The 25,192-nt window shown below is 39.2% G+C and overlaps 1 protein-coding gene across 2 annotated transcripts in view; it reads right to left on the reverse strand.

Moving 5' to 3' along the window:
- Positions 1-905: 905 nt before the first annotated feature.
- The window catches only part of LOC126470043 (leucine-rich repeat-containing protein 20-like), a 39,081-nt gene continuing 14,794 nt past the window's right edge, over positions 906-25,192 (reverse strand). The window contains exons 1-4 of one of the 2 annotated variants that reach the window (XM_050097540.1): positions 13,650-13,730; positions 10,538-10,681; positions 3,742-3,909; positions 906-3,259 (exon numbers count right to left, since the gene is read on the reverse strand). In XM_050097540.1, the coding sequence (XP_049953497.1) occupies positions 3,096-3,259; positions 3,742-3,909; positions 10,538-10,681; positions 13,650-13,713 (540 nt within the window). In that variant the 5' untranslated portion in view covers positions 13,714-13,730 and the 3' untranslated portion in view covers positions 906-3,095. Of the gene's footprint in view, positions 3,260-3,741; positions 3,910-10,537; positions 10,682-13,649; positions 13,731-25,192 lie in introns of those variants that run through there. The other variant, XM_050097539.1, reaches the window with a different exon arrangement.

Here is a 25,192-nt window from a genome sequence, read left to right on the forward strand (position 1 = left end):
CAAACTCAGTTAGGTGTTGATAATGGCATCTTTATCGCCTTATAGGCATTATTGACTAATATCAGCTCACCACACCCAATCTGAAAGGTAACTAATGCTCATGACTGTTACAACATGCATTTAAAGCAAACCTGATTTGCATCCTCATAGTGGTGCTACTAGGGCCACTCTTATGTGACTGGCGTGAAATTTGAATAGATATCTTTCGGATATAGAAACATGCCTACCAACCTTCGTTTATGTCACACAAATCCTTCTTGGTGTTGCAATTTTTTTCCCATCAATGCATTAACATGCCTTTGACATCTTTAGCACAATATGTAATGTCAGATCACATGGATCAAATAAATAAAGAAAGAATATTACTTCTGCACTATCAAGATTTTGTGTTGGCTGTCAAAGAAATTTTTGTATATTTTCCATTAAGGATACTATGCTGTCATTCACAGCTGTACAAAAATATAATATGCATGAAGAATGTATCTGCAAGTCAAGATGTCTGGTAATGTCTGATGTGTAAAATGTATTGGATGTTGGCTGAGTAATACAAACCAGAAGCACCATGGTGATCAAAATATGTAAACAGAGTATGACATTATTATCTCATATGACATTAATTATCTACATAATTATGTAGCCCACAAGCCTTTTTATGGTGCAAGGCAGAGGGTACCATGTCCACTACCAGTCATTTCATTTCCTATTCCACTCACAAATAAAGCAAGAGAAAAATGACTATCTATACACCTCTGCATGAGCCCTACTTTCTCTTATCTTTATGATCCTTATGTGACTTAATTCACTTAATAATACGACATTCTTCCTTATATGCATGATATCACTCCTAAAGTACAAAATAAATGAAAGCGATCCAATGAGGATACATACACAATAAATTTACGAGGTGATATTTAAAATTATCTTTAATATGCAAAATTACAAATATATACATATATGATGAATACACATTAATTCCATAGACATAAAAAAATAAAATACTGTTAAAATGACTCATCACAAATCTACAACACAGTTAAAATTATTTCTACTTACATCAAATAAATGTTTTTAACCTTCAAACTAATCTTGTCACTGACTGACACATTTTTATCAGGTTCTCCCATGCTGTTGTAAAATACATAGTTTAAAATCCAAGCTGAGTAGTTTTACAGGTACATTCATGAGATCATACTCATTAGAGTACAGTGTTTGTGGCTGGTGATTCTACTTGGTAAATATACAATTGTTTGATTTAAATAACATACAGGCATTGACTACAACAAAAGTCTGCTTTTTAAGCACATACTGCTTGTGTACAGTATTGTTGCAGACTTCTGAATTAGTTTATGTTTGAGAGTGACACTGAAATATATTTCTGATTTGTTGTTTACATAATTTATCTTAAAAATTGTAATTTTTTTTCAGTCATGCCTCAAAAGCCTCTCAATTAACAGTATTGAAAATATCATAGACAATGATTAAAAATGTGTTTATTCTGTTTATTTCATAAATCATCACTTGCTCAGACTGTAGACAAATAAAGTGAGCATATCTTCAAACTGCACATTGAATTAATATACATGTGCAAACAATTTAAAGGGATACTTTATTAGTGAAAGCACCTGCTTTATGTGGGTAACTTTCTTTCATTATTATTAGAAAGTTCCACATCTAGGAACTATGTAATTGAGCTGCTATTTAATTCCTTTTGGATACTGAGTGCTGATGAGCAGATAAAAAAATGGGAGTTCAGCTGCCTGTATTTTTCGTGTATTTATTTTTTATTTTATTTTTATCAGGCAGAAAAAATTTAATTCAGAATTTATGGATACAAATTAATTCAGTACTACTCAATATAATGGAGACCGTTGGCAGCTCGTGAGGTAAATTTTACTGCTGTCAATACAAACTGTGGAAAAATTGTGTTTTGAAATTTGTCGTTAGCTATATAATTTCACCTTGAAAACAAAAGTGAAAAGTTTCACGCAATGGGCTTCTTGCAGTAAAGATAAAAGTTCCAGCAGTGTGTTGCTACATCTGAGTATGCAAAGAAATGTACTCAGTTAATATGTAAATACTTTGTACATAGTTCATTGTCACAATACATGATGGAGATATACTGAGTGTACAAAGTTTATAAATACGAAGTCATTATAGGGCACTTCACAGTAGAGACATATTTGACCCTGTATAATATAATTACTGTCTATATTAATTAAGGATCCATCTGTTTGATATGAGATACTTAAATATTCCTGGCCATTTGATGAACATAATTGCTTCTCCAAGACAGGTGACTTAGAAAGGCACACGTGACACATTAAACAAAATACCTGAACTATGAATGATCACTCAAATGCTGAGTTAAAAAAAAAGGTAAAAAATTGTAGTTGTACATTTCATGCACTGCATTTAATAGTGCTCGGGCTCCTCTGAATATCTTTTTTCTATAGTTACAGTGTCATTTTCACAGCCAAATTCCTAGGCTGAAAAGACAATACTACTTTTAATTTTGATTTAAATTCTTCAGTAGTGGACCTGTTGTCTAATAACTAGTCAGCAGTTACACTACTGTCAACAATGAATTAAAAATTGTTCAAAAAATGAACTGTGCTGTTGGATCTCAGATTAAATGACAATTTTACTCTCATATCAACACTAGTCTCAATGTGATCTGTATTTGGTATTATCTTCTAATAAAGTACAGCATGTTTATTTTTCATGTGTTTTCTACTAATTATAAAAAATTAGTTACTACTTCACAATGTTACACAGAAACGTACAGTCAGTAATAAATATACAACATTTAACATGTGATTGAAGTGTTTCTCAGAAACACTGAAGAATATGTGTAAAGATATTCACACATTAACAGGCTAAACCTTGTATTAAAATAATACCACAGGTGTACAGATCAAATTACATAATGTTGCCCTCTTTCTTTCACTCCTTAATACTGCTGGCAGAATGTGAATAGAGGATACATTGAGTAAAAATAATCTGTACAATACAAATGGAAAGCACTCTGGTAACAATCACATATTCAATTAAAATGAGTCATACTGAGATTGAATCTAAAAACAACTCTTGAATTATTACACAGTGAGGTCTTCCCAGTCCTCCACTTCCCTTACACTCACTAGTATGTGAGGAGAGGTGACCGCCTCCAGTGCTGTATGCGTTCTTGCACTGAGTGGGTTATTCTGCAGGTCTACCTCCTGCAAACTGGGTGCCTCCTGTAGCCTTTCTACCTCTACATCTGCAACATTAAAGTAAAATAAATAAGTTATATTTTAATACTGAAATGGGCAGTGGAGGTGGGGGGGGGGGGGTTACTTTGTAGTTGGTAACATACTACTTGGTAGCACCAGCATCAGTATCATGTGGGCATTAAAAACCACAATGAAATTATTATTGCTTTAATATTTACAAAAGCAGTTGGTAATTGTGGCATTGAGAGAATAGGCTAGCTTGCACCTGGCATTTTGTAAGGATAGGCTGTCAGCTATACACATAAAAAAGAATGTATTTGAATGCACCCTATACTACTAGAAAAATAACTCAACAATTAAACACAATTTTAGCGCACCATTTGTACTAAAATGTTGATTGTTTCACACTTTCAAAATGTGACTAAAAAGTACAGTACTGTGTAAGAATGTTCAATGATAAAATTCAAGAAATGATTCTGATGCGCCAAGGAAAATCTGATTTTATTTTGCAGCGTGGAGTGTAACTTACCAATAATATAGTTGTTGTGTGCACTCAATTTCACCAGCTTTGGCATTTTGTACACAGCATGGGGCAGCGTTGTGAATGAGTTATGGGAAATATCCAAATGAATCAGCTCATTTAGGTCTGCCAACTCATCTGGAAGCCTGCTCATCTGATTCCTTGCCAAGTTTAGATCTGCCAATAATAATAACTTATTAAAATTAAATTCTTTGGACACTACACTACTTGTAATGCATACTTAGTTTTTAGTTGTATTTGTCAGTAGTTCAATCATTGCTTCAGTCATTAAACAAACTGAAATAACCAATCTTAAAACAAATTAGGATGCATGTAAAATACATTATCTGCAAAGGCAGTATGTAATGATAAGATGGACATAAAATTATGAAAATTTAAAAGCTAAACCAATATTCTAAGTAATAATATATTCATCACAGTATTGAGAAAACATGCTAGCTGTGGCAGCAGACAGAAGATAAGCCTACTAAATACTGATTACAAAACTAAGTAATTTTTGTCATCAGACATCCACAACACTGAAAATGCTTTCCCACTCAAATGTGACAAACATCAAAGCATACTTTGGTTGTGATTTTGTGCACAAGTTCATATGCTGTACTTAGTGTAAGGTGTATTCCATTTTACAAAACTTCAACAGACACAAAATGGCTAGGCCAAATCTGGTGAATAAAGAGAATAAATTATGAAAAGTAGACTGTAGTTACTGAGTAACAGGGAATAAAATTGACTGTAATGTAACATCAACATGCAGACTTATTCCTAGAGAACACTTGAATTTTACATAACTGCTTTCATTTTCATGTTTCTTAATGGTTCTATGCTGATCTTCATGTAAGGGAGACTAAAGCCCACCCAGTTAGCCGTGCAGTCTAATGCATTGCTTTCTGGACGGGAAGGTGTGCCGGTCCCCAGCATGAATCCACCCGGTGGATTAGTGTTGAGGCCCGATGTACTGGCCAGTCTGTGGATGGTTTTTAAGGTGGTTTTCCATTTGCCTCGGTGAATGTGGGCTGGTTCCCCTTATTCCACCTCAGTTACATTATGTCGGTGATTGCTGTACAAACACTTTCTCCACATACGTGTACACCTTAATTGCTCTACCACGCAACATTGGGGTTACACTCTTGTGGTGTGAAATGTTCCTGTGGGGGTCCACTGGGGACCGAACCACACAATAACCCTTGGTTCAGTGTGGGATGGCAGTGGCGTGAGTGGACTGCTGTAGCCTGTTGTGGGGTTGTGAACCACTGAGGGCTACAGTGGAGACGAAGCCTCTCCACCATTTCTAGCTCCCCAGTTCCATACAATAAAATAAAATACAATACAAGGGAGACTAAAATTCTGTGACTTATGCAAATCTTCATCATCAATCAGTGTTCATATGATTTATTTGTTAAGTACCTAAATCCAACAATAATTTTTGGTCACCATGCTGCTTAATAAATAGGTAATCAAGTTATCACAGATATACTTACACAAGTCTACTAAAAAGCTCCACTGCTTTGTACATCACATTCAGTAACTAATAACTAGCGCTTCAGCCTCATGTACTACATTAAAGTGAACGTGTAATACATCAGTAATGTGCCAAGTTTGTACATCTCCACTTTTTTTAAAATATGTAACTCATATTACTTTTCAAAGTGAGTCAATGACTCTAGGCTGTTCACTGGTGCTAATTATTCTGTAGTATCTGCAGTATGTGCCATTGACACTGTATATTTCTACAACAGTAATTTCTAGTATATATTTTAGACATTAGCTCACTTAACCACAAATAACATATTACTGTGCTATAAGTTTCAATGAACAAACTCAGCAGTAATGAGGTGAATGGGTGTTCAAACCAAAAAGGTTGAAATTCTGTATTTCCCTAAAATCAATCTTGTTTGTGATCAAGCTATTCCAGACAATTTTGCATGATGACTGCTGTGATATGTTATCAGGCATCCATCAGGAATGATATCCATTTCAACAGGATGAGCTGTTGTCACTTATCTTTTTTGATAACATCTGGACCACATATCACAAGAGGGAAATGATTCAGGCAAAATTATGTTTAAGTTAGGTGCAGCTCGGTAGCCTATTTAATGTTAAACAAAAGTATTTTTGTAATATCTTTGGTCAATATTATTTGCTATTCATTTCCAAATCTCTATAGTCCCTTATCCCTTGGCTCAGTGCCTCTGGGCTTATGACCACAGCAGTTGAGTCCCATAGTGCTCAGTGCCTCTGGTACCTATTTCTGGATCTATAACCTTTTATACCATATTATGTTTGACAGGACTTATTAGGGCATGTTTCAAGTTGTGTTAAATACACATTGGGGGCTGTTTCATACAACAGAGTAAGGATTACAGTCTGTAATTTCAGTTGTGCTGGATGCAAATGTGGATTCTGATTATTTGACGCGTGTCAGAGAGCCGAATCGTACACAAAATGATTAGAAAGTGTTGATTGGCGACTCCATGGCGTGTTGTGTGCACCACGACCAAATAGTGGATAGAATTGGAAGGAAAATCAGCATTGACCGTATTTTGAGTTTGTGTGATCGCTCTAAGCCTGTGGTTATAGTTTGATACCAGTGCCTACCAATTTTAATTCTATATTACAGCACTGAGGATTGTCACTAAGTGACCGAAAATCGATTTTGCTGACAATAAAACAACAAAATACGGCCAATGCTGATTTTCCTTCCAATTCTATTAAAAAGTGTTTTGTTGAAAAAGTTTATTCATTACTCTTCTTCCAACATACACAGCGTTTCAAGTTCTTGCAGTTACTTTGTTCCCATTTGGAGCTGGCCGATCAACAAAAGCTTAATTGTAAACCAATCGATGTGAATTTTCCTGAACAAATAAAAAATTTGAATAAATTGAAACGTTATTGTCAACAGGTACAAATCAATTTGGTGTTGGAGGGTTGGTGGCACTGCAAGACGATATCAGTACAGTACCCAACTGATTGCCTAAGTCAATTATAGTCGAAAACTATCAGAAAAAGGCTGCATTTTCCTCATTTATGTTCTAGGTTAACTGCATCTGTACCCTCCGTTTATAGATTTTTTTCTTACCAACTTGGCTATAATGTCAAAACGAAAGCTAGAAGTTGTATACCACGTCTAATTTTTAAACTGAAGAAAGTTTAATTGTGGGAGCTGAAAATATTTGAAAACACGTTAAATGTTTTTTGTATATTGAGGATAATCTGTTGGAAATTTCAAAACAAATAATATTAGATTTTGTTGGAATGTTGATAAAATGACGTCACAGGCTTGCAGTATATTCCAATCCTGTGACGCAATTCAGTCGTACTAACCAGTTTTAGTTTTGTAGATTACTGGTGCAAATATAATTCTACCAACAATTTTATTCTCACGTAAAAAATAATGTCCGTTTTTTGTAAAAAGTTGAAAGTGCATAACTGGATGAAATTGGAGAGTATATCGATAAAGGGCAATTATCTCAGCAGTTGTGTGTGATCTACACTTATATAACTGTTCTGCACAGCGTCCTTAGATTGCTTTCGTAAGGCAAACAAATAATGTTGCGTCCTTTGGCATAAGAACACTGAACAGAACCTCGATTGGTTTAGCTCTAGTATGGTGCAATGCACCTGCCTTTTAAAATTAGAACCTATTAAACATCTGCCTCTTCCGTCGACAAAGACGGGACGAAAATAAACGGGGCTACTGCGCAGTTGAGGCACTGCAGGAAGCGCGTGCTACATGTAGCCAAATGCTGATGCTGCTGCGCTCGAGACACTGTCGCTCTTGCTACAGAACTATCGCCCGGGGAACGAGCCACGTGAATGCTTACGCGTTTAGTTCAACACATCTGTTGGACTAGAATAAAATGTGAGATAGCAAATTTGTTCGTGGACTTCCATGCCACAAAAGAGGTCAGTTTCTGTTGGTCATATTTGAGTCCTGTAGCCATGGTATGAATACGTTATTCATTTCTACAGTGTCCGAATTCAGGTATTTTTTCCCTATGCAGTTTCTCATACAGTGGAATTCTGTAGCGCCATCTAAACTACATGAGACTAACATTGTTGACGTCGATTTGTGTACGATTTTTCACTGCGTACCTGCTCGCTTTTCTCGGATTTGGTGAATTTTCAAGCCATCTGTTTCGAAATAATGGTTCGCAAGACGGCCAGCCTTAACATTCTGGCCAGGCTCGACGGCAGTTTCTAAGCATTAATTTGATCTGTGTCCTGTAAACTCCTGTCCCGTTCTTTACTTAAAATGGCGTTTTACTGAATCACATTTCTGTCACTTTATGTAGTTACATTCTATCTTCCACCTTTTCCGGGATAATACGTGCGCATTTATCTTGCCCCAAAACTCTGACACACAAACATGCAGACTGCTACCGCATCCGCGGTGACCTCGATATCGCCAGCACCTAAGATACGAGACAACGCCACCTGCCGCTGGATACGCAAATACTAGACGGCTAAATCAGGGCTCCGCTTAACCTGGTTACAGTACTTTAGCCCCACTCACAGCGCTTCGGTAATATTACACCAACCCCAACTTGTGACACACTTCGAGACTAGCTACACTGCCACTCATCCAACGGGAACATTTAGCTTGTCAGCAAAATCGTCGCCAGAGGAAACACACGAATTACAAGCAAAGATGCACCGATGTGTCAAAGCCTCTAAGACCGGCCGATAGGTTATTGGCCTTACGAAGATGTCAGCAGTTAACTTGTTTAGTGATAACAACAGCATTTCAACATTTGTTCTGTTTCACACCAGATATATGTTATGAACTCACTCAGAACACAGAAACAATAAGAGCAATGATTACTCGGTAAGGTGAACTACATTATCACTGCATCTCACGTTGTTGTGGGCAATTACAGTTTGTAAGAATTAGCGGAAAACAAGCAAAGAGATTTTAATTACAAATATTCTGCAAATGAGAAGACGGAAGTATAGCATGCAAGACAAAAATATCAAAAACAAGATCATCAAAAGATATACTGTAAATGACGATTTAAAGTGCTATTGTTACGAATTGGCACAGTATATTATTCATCATTAGTTGCGAGCCTTTTTCATGAATTCAAACGTTCACCAGAAAAAAATAATGAGCTTCCAAAAACTGCTCATACAATTAAACTTTCACTTTGCAATGAAGGTATGCGTTGAAATGAAGATTCAAAATGTGTACTAGACAGGGACTCGAGACTGAATTTGATTTTCGTCAGCACTGCTCGATCATGTCATTTCCTCACCATATTGCCACAGAAGTGAATCCTCGGCACCCACATGAGCGCGGAAATTGATGACAGAAATGCACGACATATACAAATGTAAATGTCACTTGTTTCGCTTTCGTTATAGGTGAAACGTTCCACCTACATTTAAAACAACAGAATAAAGAAGTGAGAAAACTACGGATGTGATTTTTAAATCAGTACCCACAATGCGTAGACACGGAATTAAACGCTACAATCTAATTCTTTATTTAGAATTTTTGAGCCCTGTTATGTTTCAGTGGGTATCGCTGCATGACGAGAGCAGTTGTCACTTTTCGATGTAGGAATTTACGTGTCGTGAACTATCAGATTATTGTGGAGGGACTACCTAAAATGTAGCACAAACGATAAATTGATGACACATTCGTTAAATTGTAAATAGTACTGAGAAAGAGCTATTTTTATCCCATAATAATTTTGCATCACACATTTGATTCTCGAAATAAATGTATTTTACTTTTGTTTCCACCTATTCCAAAGGTCGTTTGATTTTCAGTGTTAGAAAATATCGTCAAGCTCCATGGCCACAGATGTTTCGTGTATTGTTACAGGTATATTATGACTACCTAAAATTTGCAATGAATTAATGTATCCGAGTTAGATTTTAACAGCGCAGTACAATTTATTCTTACTTCAAGTTCAAATGGCTCTGAGCACTATGGGACGCAACTGCTGAGGTCATTAGTCCACTAGAACTTAGAACTAGTTAAACCTAACTAACCTAAGGACATCACAAACATCCATGCCCGAGGCAGGATTCGAACCTGCGACCGTAGCGGTCTTGCGGTTCCAGACTGCAGCGCCTTTAATCGCACGGCCGCTTCGGCCGGCTCACTTGAAGTGAAGGGAATTTAACAGTTGGGCGGGTACGTAGGACATAAGGATTTATTGTAGTTCATGTTACCTTAAGCCAAGCTGTTGTTGAACGCTGTGTCAGTTTATTATTATATAATCAGTTTAGTACTCCTGCATACGTACCCATTCACAGTTCGAAGACGCACACCGAGCAACGAGGCGCAGTTTTTAGCACACTGAACTTGTATTTGGGGGACGACGGTTCAGATCCGCGTCCGAGAAACCTGATTTAGGTTTTCCGTGAGTACCCTAAATCGCTCCAGTCAAATACCGGGATGGTTCCTTTGAAAGGCCACGGCCGATTTCCTTCCCCATACTTGAAACAATCCTAGATTGTGATCCGTCTCTAACGACCTCGTTGTCTAAACCCTAAACTTTCTCCCTTCCTTCCTTCTTTTTCGAAGATGCAAAGTGTAAATCTCCAACTTTTGAAATAACCGCCGACTCTGGGTAAAAGAGGGTACCAAAAGAAATAACAAACGTGATTTTTTTTGAAGCCATAAGTACAAGTTTGTGTTTAATTTATAAAAAGACAGTCAGCGTGCTCATCACACAGTAAATAAGAGGTACACACAAAAGAAAAGCAAGTGAGGACACAGCACCCGCAAGAAGAGAGTTAAATAGACCGATTTGTTGCGACCAAGGCTGCTTACCTGTGATCAACGAGAATTTGACGGCGAATTTGGGCGGCAGCTTGGTAATGACGTTGCTAGACAGGTTGCAGCCCTTGAGCGCCGTGTGCCTCATGAGGTGGTACACAGCATCGGGCACCTGCATCAGCTGGCACTCCGAGAGGTCTGCAACAGATTCGACTCCTGCGTCAGACTCTTTGACTGATATCAGAACCACACGGAGCTATGTGGAGACTACTGTTATTCTCAGGAAACTCAATACGCTCCTGCATTCGGAAGAGCTGCACACAGACACTCAACACATGTTTTCAATGTATGAACGCGAGCAGAATACTTACCGCATGCATAAATTGTTCTGCTGAGAGTGTTTGTCAGAATTGTTAATGAGTCTTTGAGCAGTTGGTGGCTTAATAAAGATGGAAGATAAAGCAATATCGCAGACCTGTAATTCGCATCCACGTTGTGCCATAGTACTCGTACACTGTTTCAAGGAACGGAAGAAATTTCTGATTGCAACTCAGCTGATTTTCTCGCCAGAAATCGGCATACGATCATTAGCAGGGAGGCGAAACACGCTCGTCCTTTTACATAGTCGCACTATGTTTCTCCCTCTCGCGCCAGCAACATAAACGCAAGACTATGCCGTTCAAATTCAAATGGTTCTGAGCACTATTGGACTTAACATCTGAGGTCATCAGTCCCCTAGAACTTAAAACTACTGAAACCTAACTAACCTAAGGACATCACACACATCCATGCCCGAGGCAGGATTCGAACCTGCGACCGTAGCGGTCGCGCGGTTCCAGATTGAAGCGCCTAGAACAGCTCGGTCACACCAGCCGGCTGACTATGCCGTACTCGTCAGTTTTACAACTACATTTAAAACAGATATCGTGAAGGGGACGTGAATAGAACAATCGTAGTACCTTCCCCGTCCGTAGGCTGAATGGCTCGAAGGAGTTTATAACTTAATTTGCGCCAGCCTTCATTGCCTTTTCTAGCTCTCTGAGTTGGTGGTTGTATTAGGGAGAGGCATTGACCGAGCTGATCAATCGGGCAGTGATTTTGTTTACTGCCTTCTTTTGTGCTGTCCTGCTATTCAAGATCCCAAATCATTCTAGGCGAATGCCGAGATGGTTCCTACTAATATTTATCAAGACTAACACCATATCCTATTCCTGTCTTTTGTTAAAATTTGTTAACTGAAGCAAATTCTTGTGGTCTTTAATTATTATTATTATTGTACACCATTATAAATGAGCAATCAGCGAGTCTTTTTGCCATCAGAGGATCTTGGTTCAGTTCCTGATACTATCAATGATTTGTCCTTAGTGGGAAGAAGAACAGAATGCACTCAGCCTCGTGTGGCCAGTTGAGAAGCTACTTGAAGAACTACAGGTTTCAACGATCGGAAAGTTGACAATAGCAGGGAGAACAATACCGTAACTGAGGATGACACGGTGACTATCCAGCTTCGCGTGGTCTTAACGTCTGACAATGGAGCTACAGAGACTCTTTTTTTGTTATTTTTTGATTTTAGAATTTCGTTGTTAAATGTGTTGTTTTTAATTTTTACTGTTAGTAGGTTCTGACAATGTTATGACATGTTGTATGACACTGCGTCGCTAACACAACGTTATAAGTGAAAATAATTTAAATAACTGTCTATTGATATTTATTGAAATTTAGAGCGTCGTCCACTCATTTCATAGTAAGAAACGAGAAGTTTTGGCACGTATGCAACTCTGCAGTTTTCCAAACGGTTATTTATCGCCAAGAAAGTGAGTGTGTGCAAGCAAATCCAAATTATATTTAAATTTAAGTATTGTCGGCCGTGATCTGAAGTGACCGATGGTTGACTAAATGCTGGATGATGTCTTTCCGAAAAGAAAAAACTGTAAAGCACATCAACTTAAAAAAATGCTTATCCATCGGTTACACGGAACTGTTGAGGCGAAACGTTCTTGTGAAAAGATCAATCAGACAATTGGTCTTCACATCTGAATCGAAAATCTGCAGCTGATCCATTATTCGCATTGGTGAACATTAGGACATAAAGAGGAAATAGCAACGTTAATTATAAGCAGAAGGTGGAACAACTACTGTGGATGTAATAACTTCGTTTAACAATTTTCTGTGCGTATTTTACTGAAGTTAGAAAATGCTACGGCAAAAATAATTACAAATGCAGCTGCAGCCACGAAAAAGGGAAAGAGTAGTAATATAATTACAAGGAATTCTTAATATAGTTTGATAGATACTGAGTGAAAAGCACACTTGCGTGACAAACTATCCAAAAAACACACTGGATACATGGGACAGATGAATGTTTCAGTACATGACGAGTTCATCAAGTGTGAAGAGTGACACTACTGGGCTTTGTGGTTAATCGTTCCATGATCTGAGAAATTCTGTTTTACTCTCCTGATGAGAAATTTCTTCTACGTTTTATTTGTGACTGCATACGGTAGCAGTACTGTAGACCGTAAGTTAGCAGTTATGAATTACCGAAACTGCTTTTAAATTTGTTGCTGGAAGAGTGTACTAGCTACAAGGAAGTGTGAAGCCACTGAAGAGCATTCCGCGGAGAGGGGCGAATATCTGCTGTATTTTTTATTATATATATCTAAGATATCGTAGGGCTATCTCCAATGCTTATAGCGACCAAAGTGTTACTGAAACAATTGAAAGACTCATAATTTACAACTGAAAACAGTTATAATGACTCTATGGTATCACAGCCAATTTGAAAATCAGAAAATTCTTATCAATATGATTAAAGTGAAAAAACAGTAGAACACTTTCTGTATTAAGATTTATTGCAATATGTTAGTTAGACACAACGAAAAGCGCCGATTTGCGAAAGTGTACAGTTCTAGTTGTCAATTCACTTTAATTTTACTGGAAACTATAATTTTCTCAGGCCGCAGACACACAAAGGTTCGTGATGTGAACTTTTGTTCCCAAAATAACACAAGTATCGTTGACACACATTGAATGTTCAATGCATTTTTCTTGTATTTCTTCGAGTATTCTTCTGAGAGTTAGGTCGCAGTTGCGGCTATTAACAAGCACAAACATGAAACCCACACCGAGCAGAGAGTAAGTCTCTTTATTTCTTCTGTGCACCTACCTAGTGTGAGAGACTCTTTAGCTTCATCGCACCTGCGCACTACCTCAACGACGGCGTTCGCCATCTCAAATGAAACTCTTGGCCTCGTATCAAGACATCACGTGGTCTGCAGCTAGTGCTGCCAACTGTTGTGAGTTTCCATGAGAACTGGCGCTATTGTTAGGAATTCGTATATCATGAAAGTGCCCTAGAAGTCTGAACGTAATATTTGTTAGACAGTACACGCACGTGAGAGAACTATTTAACCTGACCCTACGTCTTCGTCTCTCGCAAAGCCCAAGATAGCTATCTGAGGCTGCCCTAGATAAGTCTGTAAATGAGATAAGAGTCTTAAAAAGCATTTCTTTTTAGGCATGAAAGAAAAGAAAAGAGAAGAACATTTCCGTAATTGAATCTGAACACCGATATTTCCGATTCAATTGATCCTGTAGTAACAATAAAATTCTATATCTAGAAATAATGATCATTTTGGATATATTTGGAAATATAAGCCACTAGGTTGAAGTATTTGAATTTGTTTCAATACCACTGCACCATTGCAGAAGGCTTCAGTTACGGTACCAACTACAAAATAATTTTCTGCACTGTTTAGTTAGACAGACTATCGATATCAGGCCACCTCTGTTACAAGAGAAGTGGATTTCGGTTTATAAGTCGAATTTTTTTCTACTTACTAAACTGATCGCACTGGCTTTAAAGCCATGTTTTCTGGCAGATGTAGAAGTACCGGTGTTACCTATTAGATCCTTCAACATTATACATTATACTATGTCTTTGTTGTTGGGTAACTTTAAGAAAAATACAACTCACTTTTAAGTTTTGTTACAGCTGCAGGTATGTTACTGTGCACATTAGTGCAACATTGGTAGACATTTTCTGTCAATTCTGCATCATACATGCGTTATTTGGTCTCACGTAACTCATTAATTTGTTTGTACTTCTACTAGCTACAGCATATCCTCGCGGTGCAGTGCGTTTGGAGTGTTTTCGTGTGGTCCAAGTGTTTCGTTGTGTTCTAGGCTCCCTTTTGTTTTTCTGTTTCGTATCACCTCTTGCATTCCTTTCATTACCAAGTTTTCTGTCAATTTCGTTTTTTATCTGTTAGTGCACTCTTCTAAGTTATTTCCTTGACAGCATCAAAGGCCTCTCGTGTTTCACAAGTCTGCTTAAAATTACCTGTAATTTCTTCTTCTTCCTTGTGCTTCTCCTCTCATCGCCGTTTTTATTCTTTACTTTCTTCGTTTTCTGCAAGTTCTCCCTTTTTCTCATACGAGTATCTCTTTCTAATGAATTTAGTCATTCTTCTTCCTATAGGGTGTTCTTCTAGAAATTAACGTGGGCTCAACCGCCACAGAGTCGATCTTTGTCTCTCCTCCACCCCCCTTTTATAACGTAAGCACCCATCTAGTGCACTTTAGTGATACATATTAGCGCATTTCTTTGTCCATGGTATTTAATCAATTACGCGCTACTGATGATACTCTACAATCGCTTCAGAGAAATCATGCCAGGTAATCGGCTTCCAACATGAGCACACGGTCTTTGTACGTTGCTCTACATCAGTTTGTTTCTGAACGAAACATACTGGAGTGCCATCTGTATAGGTGGACAAATATTTAAATTAAATTGCGATTCTGTGGGTACAGATTGTCTACGCTTTTAACGAAACAAAAGTTCATCATGCTATCCCTTACTTTTGGCTTTCTATTTGAGCATGATCTGTTACAAAGTCCTATCGCAGAAGATATCGAATCGTACATACTTGCCACAAAATATTGTTATGAAACTAAGGCATGTTAATATAGTTTTAATTGTCTCTAACCCGCGATCTTAGTTAACTTAACTATCGTTCTGCTTCAACTGCGATTTCTCATCGCAGCATCATGTTCCAGCGTAGTCATATTTTAGAAAGAAAATTATTTTTACCTTAATTCCACGAATCTTTGAACAAATTTGCTACCTGATGTATTTATAACACTGGATGACAGTTCTTGGAACAAAGTTAGAACATACAATACACATACGTGACGCCAGTTTAGATCTATTATGAGATATAACCTGACTCAAAGAATATTGAATCTCATATTGTCTTTTTGATCACTTTCATTTTACAGCGGACGTTTTCAGCAAACAAGCCTCTCATTGTACACAGAATGTCTTTGAAGTGCCTGAATTTGGAAGGGTAGAACAGAGATCTGTGGGTTTGTTGGAACTATAATTTCGAGCGTTTGCGTTTGTTGAAAGACGAGTACAACTACTTGCACCGCTGACAGGCAGATTTAGGGCAACGCAATGAAGAATTCCTCCAGCAGCTTCCGCTGTTGTTTAAAAGAATAGATATTACAAACAGTATTCGCCATTCGCTTCTTCCACTGATTCAGCGGGCTGCCGCCGTCATAGATAAGATTTGCAGCATGAGTATTGCATTCAATCGAGCTACAGAGAGTGCTGAGACAACTGTACAATGAGTCATTGGTACGAACATATTTGCATTTAATCAATGTCTAATGTACTATTCTCGGTTTGCATTACGTAACAATTCTTTTTCTGCATTACTGGGAGATGCATGAAAAATGAAACTAAAGCACGAAGAAGATTACTGTTACGAAAACTGACCTAACTCGGGCGCGAAATTGGCGAATTATATCCCTTTCTTATTTTAACACTTCATTCACCCAGTTACCAATTCCATATATCGTTGAAAAACACAGTGTTTACCAGCAAGCAAGTTACATGGCTAGAATAACACATCCACTCCGTCAAGAAGCCGATAATGAGAGGGGATCCCGAAAGATAAAGCACTCTACTATGACAAAAATTAGTCTTAGTATGATACTTGGGCATCTTTCTTTCAGGGAAATAGGAGGCTGACAGAAAACCAATTCTATGGCTCAGTAAATTATCTAAAAGCTTAAATACAGAAGAAACGAAAAGAGGATAGGCTGAAGGAGGAGACCGATGGGGGAGAAAGAGGTGAAGAAAACCCCTTAGGTGAGCGCTTCTAACGCGGACCGAAGAATTATAGAATAATATAAAATGATACGATGAGACCGAAATAAAAATTTTTGGGGTTGGTGGCACCCAGTGAGCAGAATACGAACAGTAAGGTGGGAACAATACTACTTCTCAGATGAAAACTAGATGTTAGTCACTAATGATTTTGGGGTGTATTTCATCATAAGGTGCTGTAAAATCAAATTTATCGCTGACATTGTAGATAAGAAAACATAAAAAATCGGGTAACATAAAAGTTAGTAATGCCAACACATTACGTACTACAGTATGACAATTAACCAAAACCTACGGTTGTAATTAACAACTAATGGTTGACAGCGAGTATTCCCAACCAGCCTTAAATACCATTACAAACATCCGACCTATACTTTACAGAACATTTGTGAGCAACTTTGAAGCGAAGGTGCATAACGCACAGTTTCCAAACAAGGCAGACTAAAATACACTATGTTACAAGTATGCCAGGAAATATCGCTTCACCCATGAGAGCGCCTCGTCGATAGAGCAGAAAATATCTAACGTGGTGCTGTTATTTTATGTTACTACTTTTAATTATATACTGACTGGAGTGCAAATATCAGACAGACTTTTGTGTTTTTCCACTGTTCTTTAGTTTATCAAGTCTTGTGTATGTTTTTGCTGCAAAACATGCATGTATTACCTTTTTTATTTTTGAAATGTTTTGCAATCTTTTTATTTAGTAAAGAAAATAATTTTGGTTTTTTGTTGCCATCAGCGAGAGTAGGGATATGATTATGTATACAGGCGAGCTGCGAGGCTGGCTCAGAAGTCACTTATCGGCCTGCGACAGCATCAACAACCTGTTCCCATCTTACGTTACTCTACTGCTAACTTCTTTCACCGCTATTTGTTACACTAAATTAAAACCCTCTGTTTCATTTGTCCCTCAAAATTTTGGAAAGCACTTACACCTACATGGAAGTCTGAATTTAGATTTCACGAGATATTTTATCTGAGAAAGTGAAGCTTAACATTATTTCTAAGCCAAGGAATTGTAAAAAAAGAAGTAGTCCGAATATACCAGCACTCTTTGCTTAAAATTCTAATAGCTAAAAAAGCGGAGGTTCCTTCTATAAGTTTCTTATTTCAGATCCAGAAATCGAGACAGAGGAATGCAACCCTTGGCCAGTGTGTATTGAAGTCAGTGCCTAAATCTCTAGCTTGCGTGCTGCGCTCTGGAACAGAAAATTTGCCGTTGGCCTTCCCGAGCCGTCACAAGAGTCTCGTCCGGGCCCCAAGAGCAATACGGGTCCCGCAACGGACTTGTGACGTCACATTAGTTGCCGTGCCCGACATTCATTTAAGTCTAGGGTCAGGTGGGAAATCAGTATGCCAATGAAATGGTAGCCAATAAATTTTTTACCTTTAGCACATGTTATCGAGAGCGTGAGTCTATTTAAACGTGCAGCTAGGATATATTAAAGTGGTCTCAAATAGTAGCTTGATCCCCACTGAAGACGCGCACTGCAACTCGTTGGACTTGTAATGTCACGTGCCGTGACGTAAGCAATGTGCCGGTGTATCTCATTGGTCCCGGTCTCGTCTAGATAAATGTGGAGAATATTTGTTCAGTGCACTTTTTGTGTTTGTAAACTAATAGGCGACTGTCGACTGAAAAATGCCTATGGGATAAAACTAGGAGTCGACGTAAAATGCAGCCATCTCGAGGAGCACAAAGAAGGATAACGTCGTTATCGTCCCCACCCTGTTGCCAGCTGTGTCTTATGTCCTTACTTGCAGAGAGCTTCGGAAATCTACACACGATACTTGCGTGCAGTCTGTCGACCAAACTAGTTTTCCTTCCCTAAGGCTGCGTTCACGGTGGCACCTACAACGGTCGCCAGACGCCATCGTCAGAGACCGACCGATTACATCAGCCGACTGCTTGTCACTTCCTTAGACTTTGGCGGCGTCAAGGAGGTTAGGTTAAGTTAGAATCTATTAGTCATGTAGTTTAGAATTTATTTTAACATCCTTAACGGAGGTGGATGACACGACACCTCTCTGGAGGCGTGTGCTACACTTCGGCTTTTGCTACTAAAAAGAGGCAGAATGCACGTGATTGAGTTATATCTGTCGCGAAAAGAACGTGGCGAGTACCGCACACTCTTTTGTCAGTTACTGGGATAACCGGACAAGTTTTACGGATATATGAGATGAAGAGAGAAACGTTATATTACGTTCTCGACGCGATTCGTGTTAACATTGAAAAACAAGAGTACAAACACCCTGTACAACTTCAAATAAATTCAGAAAACCAGGCATCTGTAAGATAAATTTTAATGACTGTCATACAGTATATCTGTGGCAGACATGCATAACTTTTACATTAAAATACTCTGAGCATCTAAACCATTGAAAAGTGGAAGCACATGCCGGTACTCCACATTTGAAAACCACTTCATATAACAGAATCATCATCCTACTCGCTCAGACACACCAGTAAGCAGCACTAACAATTCGTAGTCAGCTAAACTGGTTACCTACGTACCACAACCCAGAAAAGATCTACTGGAGCAACTTTGAGCTCAAGATACGCCACCCTTGTCATTTGAAAAAATTATTTGTTGAAGTTATAATTTAGGCCTACAATTTCCGATAGCAGCAGTAACAATTCATAAAAAGGTAAACTGGCCATTACCACAAACCCAAAAAGATCCACTACAGTGACATTAAACTTAAGATACGCCACACTTCTCACATGAAAAATAATTATTTGAGGGTAATAATTTACCCCTAAAAATTTCGATAAAGATTTTACCTACTTGTGGTTTCCAATGAAGCTGCGATATCAGTCCATAGATTCCGAGCTATATCTCGCTTATGATATTTTTCATCGTCAGGATGCCAGAAATTCCTTCTTTCTTGGATTAAACCTAACAGTTTCTCATTGCCCATATTTCGTATGTGAGAACGTCGGCCATTTCGATCGAAGAAAACAGATTTTAATTTCATCGATTGTCGTCCGAAGTCTGTACATTCTGGCGATGAAATCGTACGTGTCGACGAATTTTTCTTGCACGAATGTAGTTTAATATGGCAGAAGCAACGTCATCAGTGAAACCTTAAACGTTCATTCCTAAAGACAATACGAAAAATTTCCGAGTGTAAAACAGGACGATGCTACGAAGTTAGATAAGAGATGTACTGCGAATGGGTACAACAAGCTTCTTCTTCAGAATGGCACATCGTCCACAAATTGATTAAATGACGGCAGCATGTTCCCAACTTAGACTATACGTATTTAGACATTTTCTTCGTTCTATAACTAGTTTCGACGTTTCAAACCATTGTCGAGTGTTTAACTACAACAGTTCAATTTGCAAACCAAAACGAAGGGATGCACATGTTATGAATACGCTACCATTTCCATGCGTATGGAACCTCGTGCTAGTTAAGCACTCAACAATGACTTTAAAAAGCTGAAACGAGTTATGAAATGATTGAGAGGTCTAAGTGAAAAAGGGTGCCTTCAATTAGTACTGTAAGCTGTCACCTATCTTTCTGCCAAAGTAGAAAGAAAAATCTCTAACATCCTTCGTCACCGACCCAACTAATAGAGTTATTGGACATTTAAACATTTTAACTTCTCAAATAGTTTCCCCATATTTCTTCTCCTGTCTCAGGATGTATACCTATAAGAGACGTACTGGGGGACATGTGGCTGTGGGGGCGTGTAGTGAGTCGGGCCGGGAGCGCGCAGTCGGTAAACAAACTTACCCTAGAAAGGTACCAGGTTCGTGTCCCGGTGTAGTACCCAGTTTGAATCTGCTAGGAAGTTTCAAATCAGCGTACACTACTCTGAAGAGTGAAAATTCATTCTGGAAACATACGAGGAGACTTCAGAAAATTCTTTACACGTTATTATGGCACGCCATGTAACTTTTATTAGATGCTTCACTACAATTAAAAGTGACACAAATACATGACACTATTTTATAACACAGTCACCAAGTCTTCGTAAACAACACTTGGAACGTTCTACCAATGGTTCTGTTCCTACACGACGGAAATTCGCTGAAGTCTCCACATATAAGCTGATGGGCAGTAGATTTTAGAAGAGAAATATTTCACGACGAAAATAATCTAATAGTGATGTGAATTTTGAATTCAGGCACTACGTTTTTTCTTCAGTAGTGGTATGGTAAACTATCATTAAAATTTTTCTTTATACTCAAACATGTGTGATGGGGAGTGTGTTGGGTTCTGGCGTTTTCTGTGGGCCATCTGGCGTTGACAGCTTAGCAGGTCAAAAGCGCACCGCTAGCATTCGAACGTGAACAACGGATCGCGCTTTCAGGCCTACCTGATGCAGTGAAATTCGTGTGGAAAATTAATTCTTAAATAAATATGCTGTTAAGTAGATAGCAACGTAATAAAAAAGCTGAAACTATATCACAAGCTGTGACTTTATAGAATGGTAGTAATACTTGCATTTTCGCGATGGGTACCTTTCTCCACATTGGTTATTTCCCAAATGTGTACGTATGGCAGCAAGCGAGAGCAGCGGAAGCCGTGGAGCCGGTGGCGGTGCGCGCAGAGCCGTAGACGCTGAGAAAGCTTGTCTCGCTTCCGGGAGCCGTAGCCTTCTGGCCGCGGAGGTCACTTTCGTTAGCAGCGACCACTCAGCGCAGTTACACTCAAAAACTTCGCCATCTGGTACACACTTCCTTCCTACGCTACTCCAGAACAAGCAGAATGGTTGCTTTTCAACATTAGTGGGTCACTGTGTCACAAAATGTAGGTGGAACGACCGTTTTAAACTAATAGCAGGAAAGCCAGATGCCATTCTGAGATTCATTGGAAGAATTCTCACGAAGTTTAGTCCATCCGCAAAGGAAGTAGGTAACAAAACACTCTTTCGACCGATACTCGAGTACTGTTTCTCACTCCGGTACCCTCTACTAGGTGGAACTTATAAGAGAAAATAGAGAAAATTCGAAGAAGAGCAGCGCGTTTCGTCACGGGTTCATTTAGTAAGCGCGAAAGCGTCATAGAGATGCTCATCTATTTCCGGTGGCAGTCACATGGGAAGAGTTGTGCATCACGGTGTGTTTTACTGTTAAAATTCAGAGAGTGTACGTTACTTCAATAGTCGACCAACATATTGCACCCTCCTCCCGAAAACATTATGACGGTAAAATTCGAGCTCATATGAAGGCTTAACCAACAATTTTTCGTGCATCACTTCCGACTCGAACAGGAAAGGGAGAGTGACTGGTACACGAAGTACCCTCCATCATGCGCTGTAAGACTGCCTGCGGAGTCTGGATGTAGATTTCATACTTACAGACCTTGACAGCTTACGAAATCGACATTCTCATAGGAACGTAGCTCCCAAATGAGGAGGATAGAGACTCGTCACTTCTTTGTTCAAACCTCATGTGAGCTTCATGAAAGAGCTGCGTAGCTTAAAAGATAAGAGTCTATTGAAGAGAGACACCGATGTCAATCGAATAAGTGGTATACCTGTTTCAGTTAGGTTGTGTTCAAATTTCTGAGCTGCTTGCCAGTCCTGCGTTAGACCGGCACGCGGATAGCTCCAGACTCAAAATAACAATTTGCCAAAGGAAGATATTCCTGGTTATGCGTCGACTTATCATCTGTATGGAGTAGGATACGAAATTTCTTTGACGCAAGCGATCAACTTGTAGACGTTACTGATTAAGTTCTGATTTTGATTTTGGGTGCTCATATGAATCGGCGTTACTGCGCGAAGCAGGTCACTGTTCACGAACGTGGAAACTGGAAATAATGTAAGATGAGATGGGCGGAAAGGAAATCAAACGAAGTTCTTTCTTTCCCGCGATGCGGCAACTAACCCGCTTCCTAGGATCTACTTTCACGTTTGGAAGCACTCTTCCGTGGGACCACTCATCCTCTATCTATATCATTACGCGTCGTCGCGTCAGTCTGCGAAGAAATCTCGAATCGCTTTTTGTGTTTACGCGCGCGGCGTGCCATTCTTTACATCGCGATTAGATGGAACTATAGAATTTCTACTGATGTGGCTAACGAAATCACACATGCTGTCTCGGAGCGGTTTCACAAAGCCTGAAAGTCGAACAATCTGAAGCTGAGAGACACTGCGGCCGAAGGAGAACCGCTAAGGCGGCTGACCTCTGCTTGCCTTATAAGAGCGGAGGTTGCCCGCCGCCGTATGAGCCATGTATGTAAACAAGGACGCCAATCCTTCCGGCAGCAGCAGCAGCGCGGGCCAGCACCTTCCATTCATTTGCAGGTAGCAGACTACTATTGGGTTCCCTTCCCACTCGTGCCACCATCCATTAACGAGCATGGGTCGCAACTTCTTTTTATTGTAAACTGAGCTAAGCTCTGAGCACTCAACTGTCATACGAGCAGTATGTAATACGCTCTATGTAACGTGCATATTCCTAATATTTCATAAAAGTGATTATTACGCAGTACAGATTGTTGTTGTTGTGGTCTTCAGTCCTGAGACTGGTTTGATGCAGCTCTCCATGCTACTCTATCCTGTGCAAGCTTCTTCATTTCGCAGTACGTACTGCAGCCTACATCCTTCTGAATCTGCTTAGTGTATTCATCTCTTGGTCTCCCTCTACGATTTTTACCCTCCACTCTGCCCTCCAGTACTAAATTGGTGATCCCTTGATGCCTCAGAACATGTCCTACCAACCGATCCCTTCTTCTAGTCAAGTTGTGCCACAAACTCCTCTTCTCCCCAATTCTGTTCAATACCTCCTCATTAGTTATGTGATCTACCCATCTAATCTTAAGCATTCTTCTGTAGCACCACATTTCGAAAGCTTCTATTCTCTTCTTGTCCAAACTATTTATCGTCCATGTTTCACTTCCGTACATGGCTACACTCCATACAAATACTTTCAGAAACGACTTCCTGACACTTAAATCTATACTTGATGTTAACAAATTTCTCTTCTTCAGAAACGCTTTCCTTGCCATTGCCAGTCTACATTTTATATTCTCTCTACTTCGAGCATCATCAGTTATTTTGCTCCCCAAATAGCAAAACTCCTTTACTACTTTAAGTGTCTCACTTCCTAATTAATTTCCTCAGCATCACCCGACTTAATTCGACTGCATTCCATGATACTCGTTTTGCTTTTGTTGATGTTCATCTTATATCCTCCTTTCAAGACACTGTCCATTCCGTTCAACTGCTTTTCTAAGCCCTTTGCTGTCTCTGACAGAATTACAATGTCATCGGCGAACCTCAAAGTTTTTATTCCTTCTCCATGGATTTTAATACATACTCCGAATTTTTCTTTTGTTTCTTTTACTGCTTGCTCAATATACAGATTGAACAACATCGGGGAGAGGCTACAACCCTGTCTCACTCCCTTCCCAACCACTGCTTCCCTTTCATGCCCCTCGACTCTTATAACTGCCATCTGGTTTCTGTACAAATTGTAAATAGCCTTTCGCTCCCTGCAGTACAGATTGCACGCGTAAATTAGTTATCTTGTGAGAAATTGTAGCAACCAAGATTGCTTATGCGGACCCGAAACTTTCTATTTATGATCAGATAGCTGGTAAATTTCTAAATTTGAGCCCCAAGGCAACGTCCGGGTACCGTTTTGTGACTGTCAAACTGTGCGGTATCGCCACCGTGGCACTTGACACATTTCTTTTGCGACAAGTCTCACTCCCAACATTGCGAGACGGTTTATCACAGTACTCTGTTGTACGAGAGGTCTCCCGCAAGAAGGTAAGTCGTTACCACTCAAAAATTGTATCAGTTTTAAAACAAACAATCCCAATAGTTTATGAATTAAATATTAAGAATGTTCGTCACTATACTCAACCGTGGTTCCTAAACCAAAAAGATAACTGTGTGCAGTTAGGATGATATGCAAACTATGTTTCTTCCAGTTGCAATACAAGTGTGATTACGCAAATTTTCCTGGCGTATTAACTGATAATATTAGTGTCGGGACTGCAGCCGGATCATATAGTCATCTTGTCACCGTATGTCAGCGGTCCATCTGCCCACCATCTACAGGTGAGAACGCTGTTTGCTAAATCTCAGCGGAACAGTGACCATTTTATATGTCACGGAGATCCAAAAGTGCCTGTACAAAAAATCGTCGTTGCTGCCCCATAACACTAGCAGTGAAAACTGGCATGAACGATGAATTGCTACGGAGCATGTGCCTGTCAGCCGATTCAAATACCATTTTTAAAAAATATAAAACTGGATTCCAAATTTCACTTAAAGGCTAGCCCTTGTCTCCTTTTATAATATTATCTGCCACACTAATTTCAGCCGATTCCCTTGAGTCATACCACAACAGTGAGACGGTGGAGCAACTGTCTGTGTCTCATAATACGTCATTTTGTGTCCCTCGCGTAGACAGTGCTCTGTTGCTACAGATTTCTCAGGTTGTAGTAATTGTGTGGCTGTGGTGATGAGTACTTCTGTTGTGAACGGTGCAAATCATCTGGCCTATAAGGGGTGAGTCAGGAGAAAGGGCAAAAACTTCATATCAACATATGGCCTTTTC

This window comes from Schistocerca serialis, chromosome 3 (assembly GCF_023864345.2).
Source record: "Schistocerca serialis cubense isolate TAMUIC-IGC-003099 chromosome 3, iqSchSeri2.2, whole genome shotgun sequence".
NCBI lineage: Eukaryota > Metazoa > Arthropoda > Insecta > Orthoptera > Acrididae > Schistocerca > Schistocerca serialis.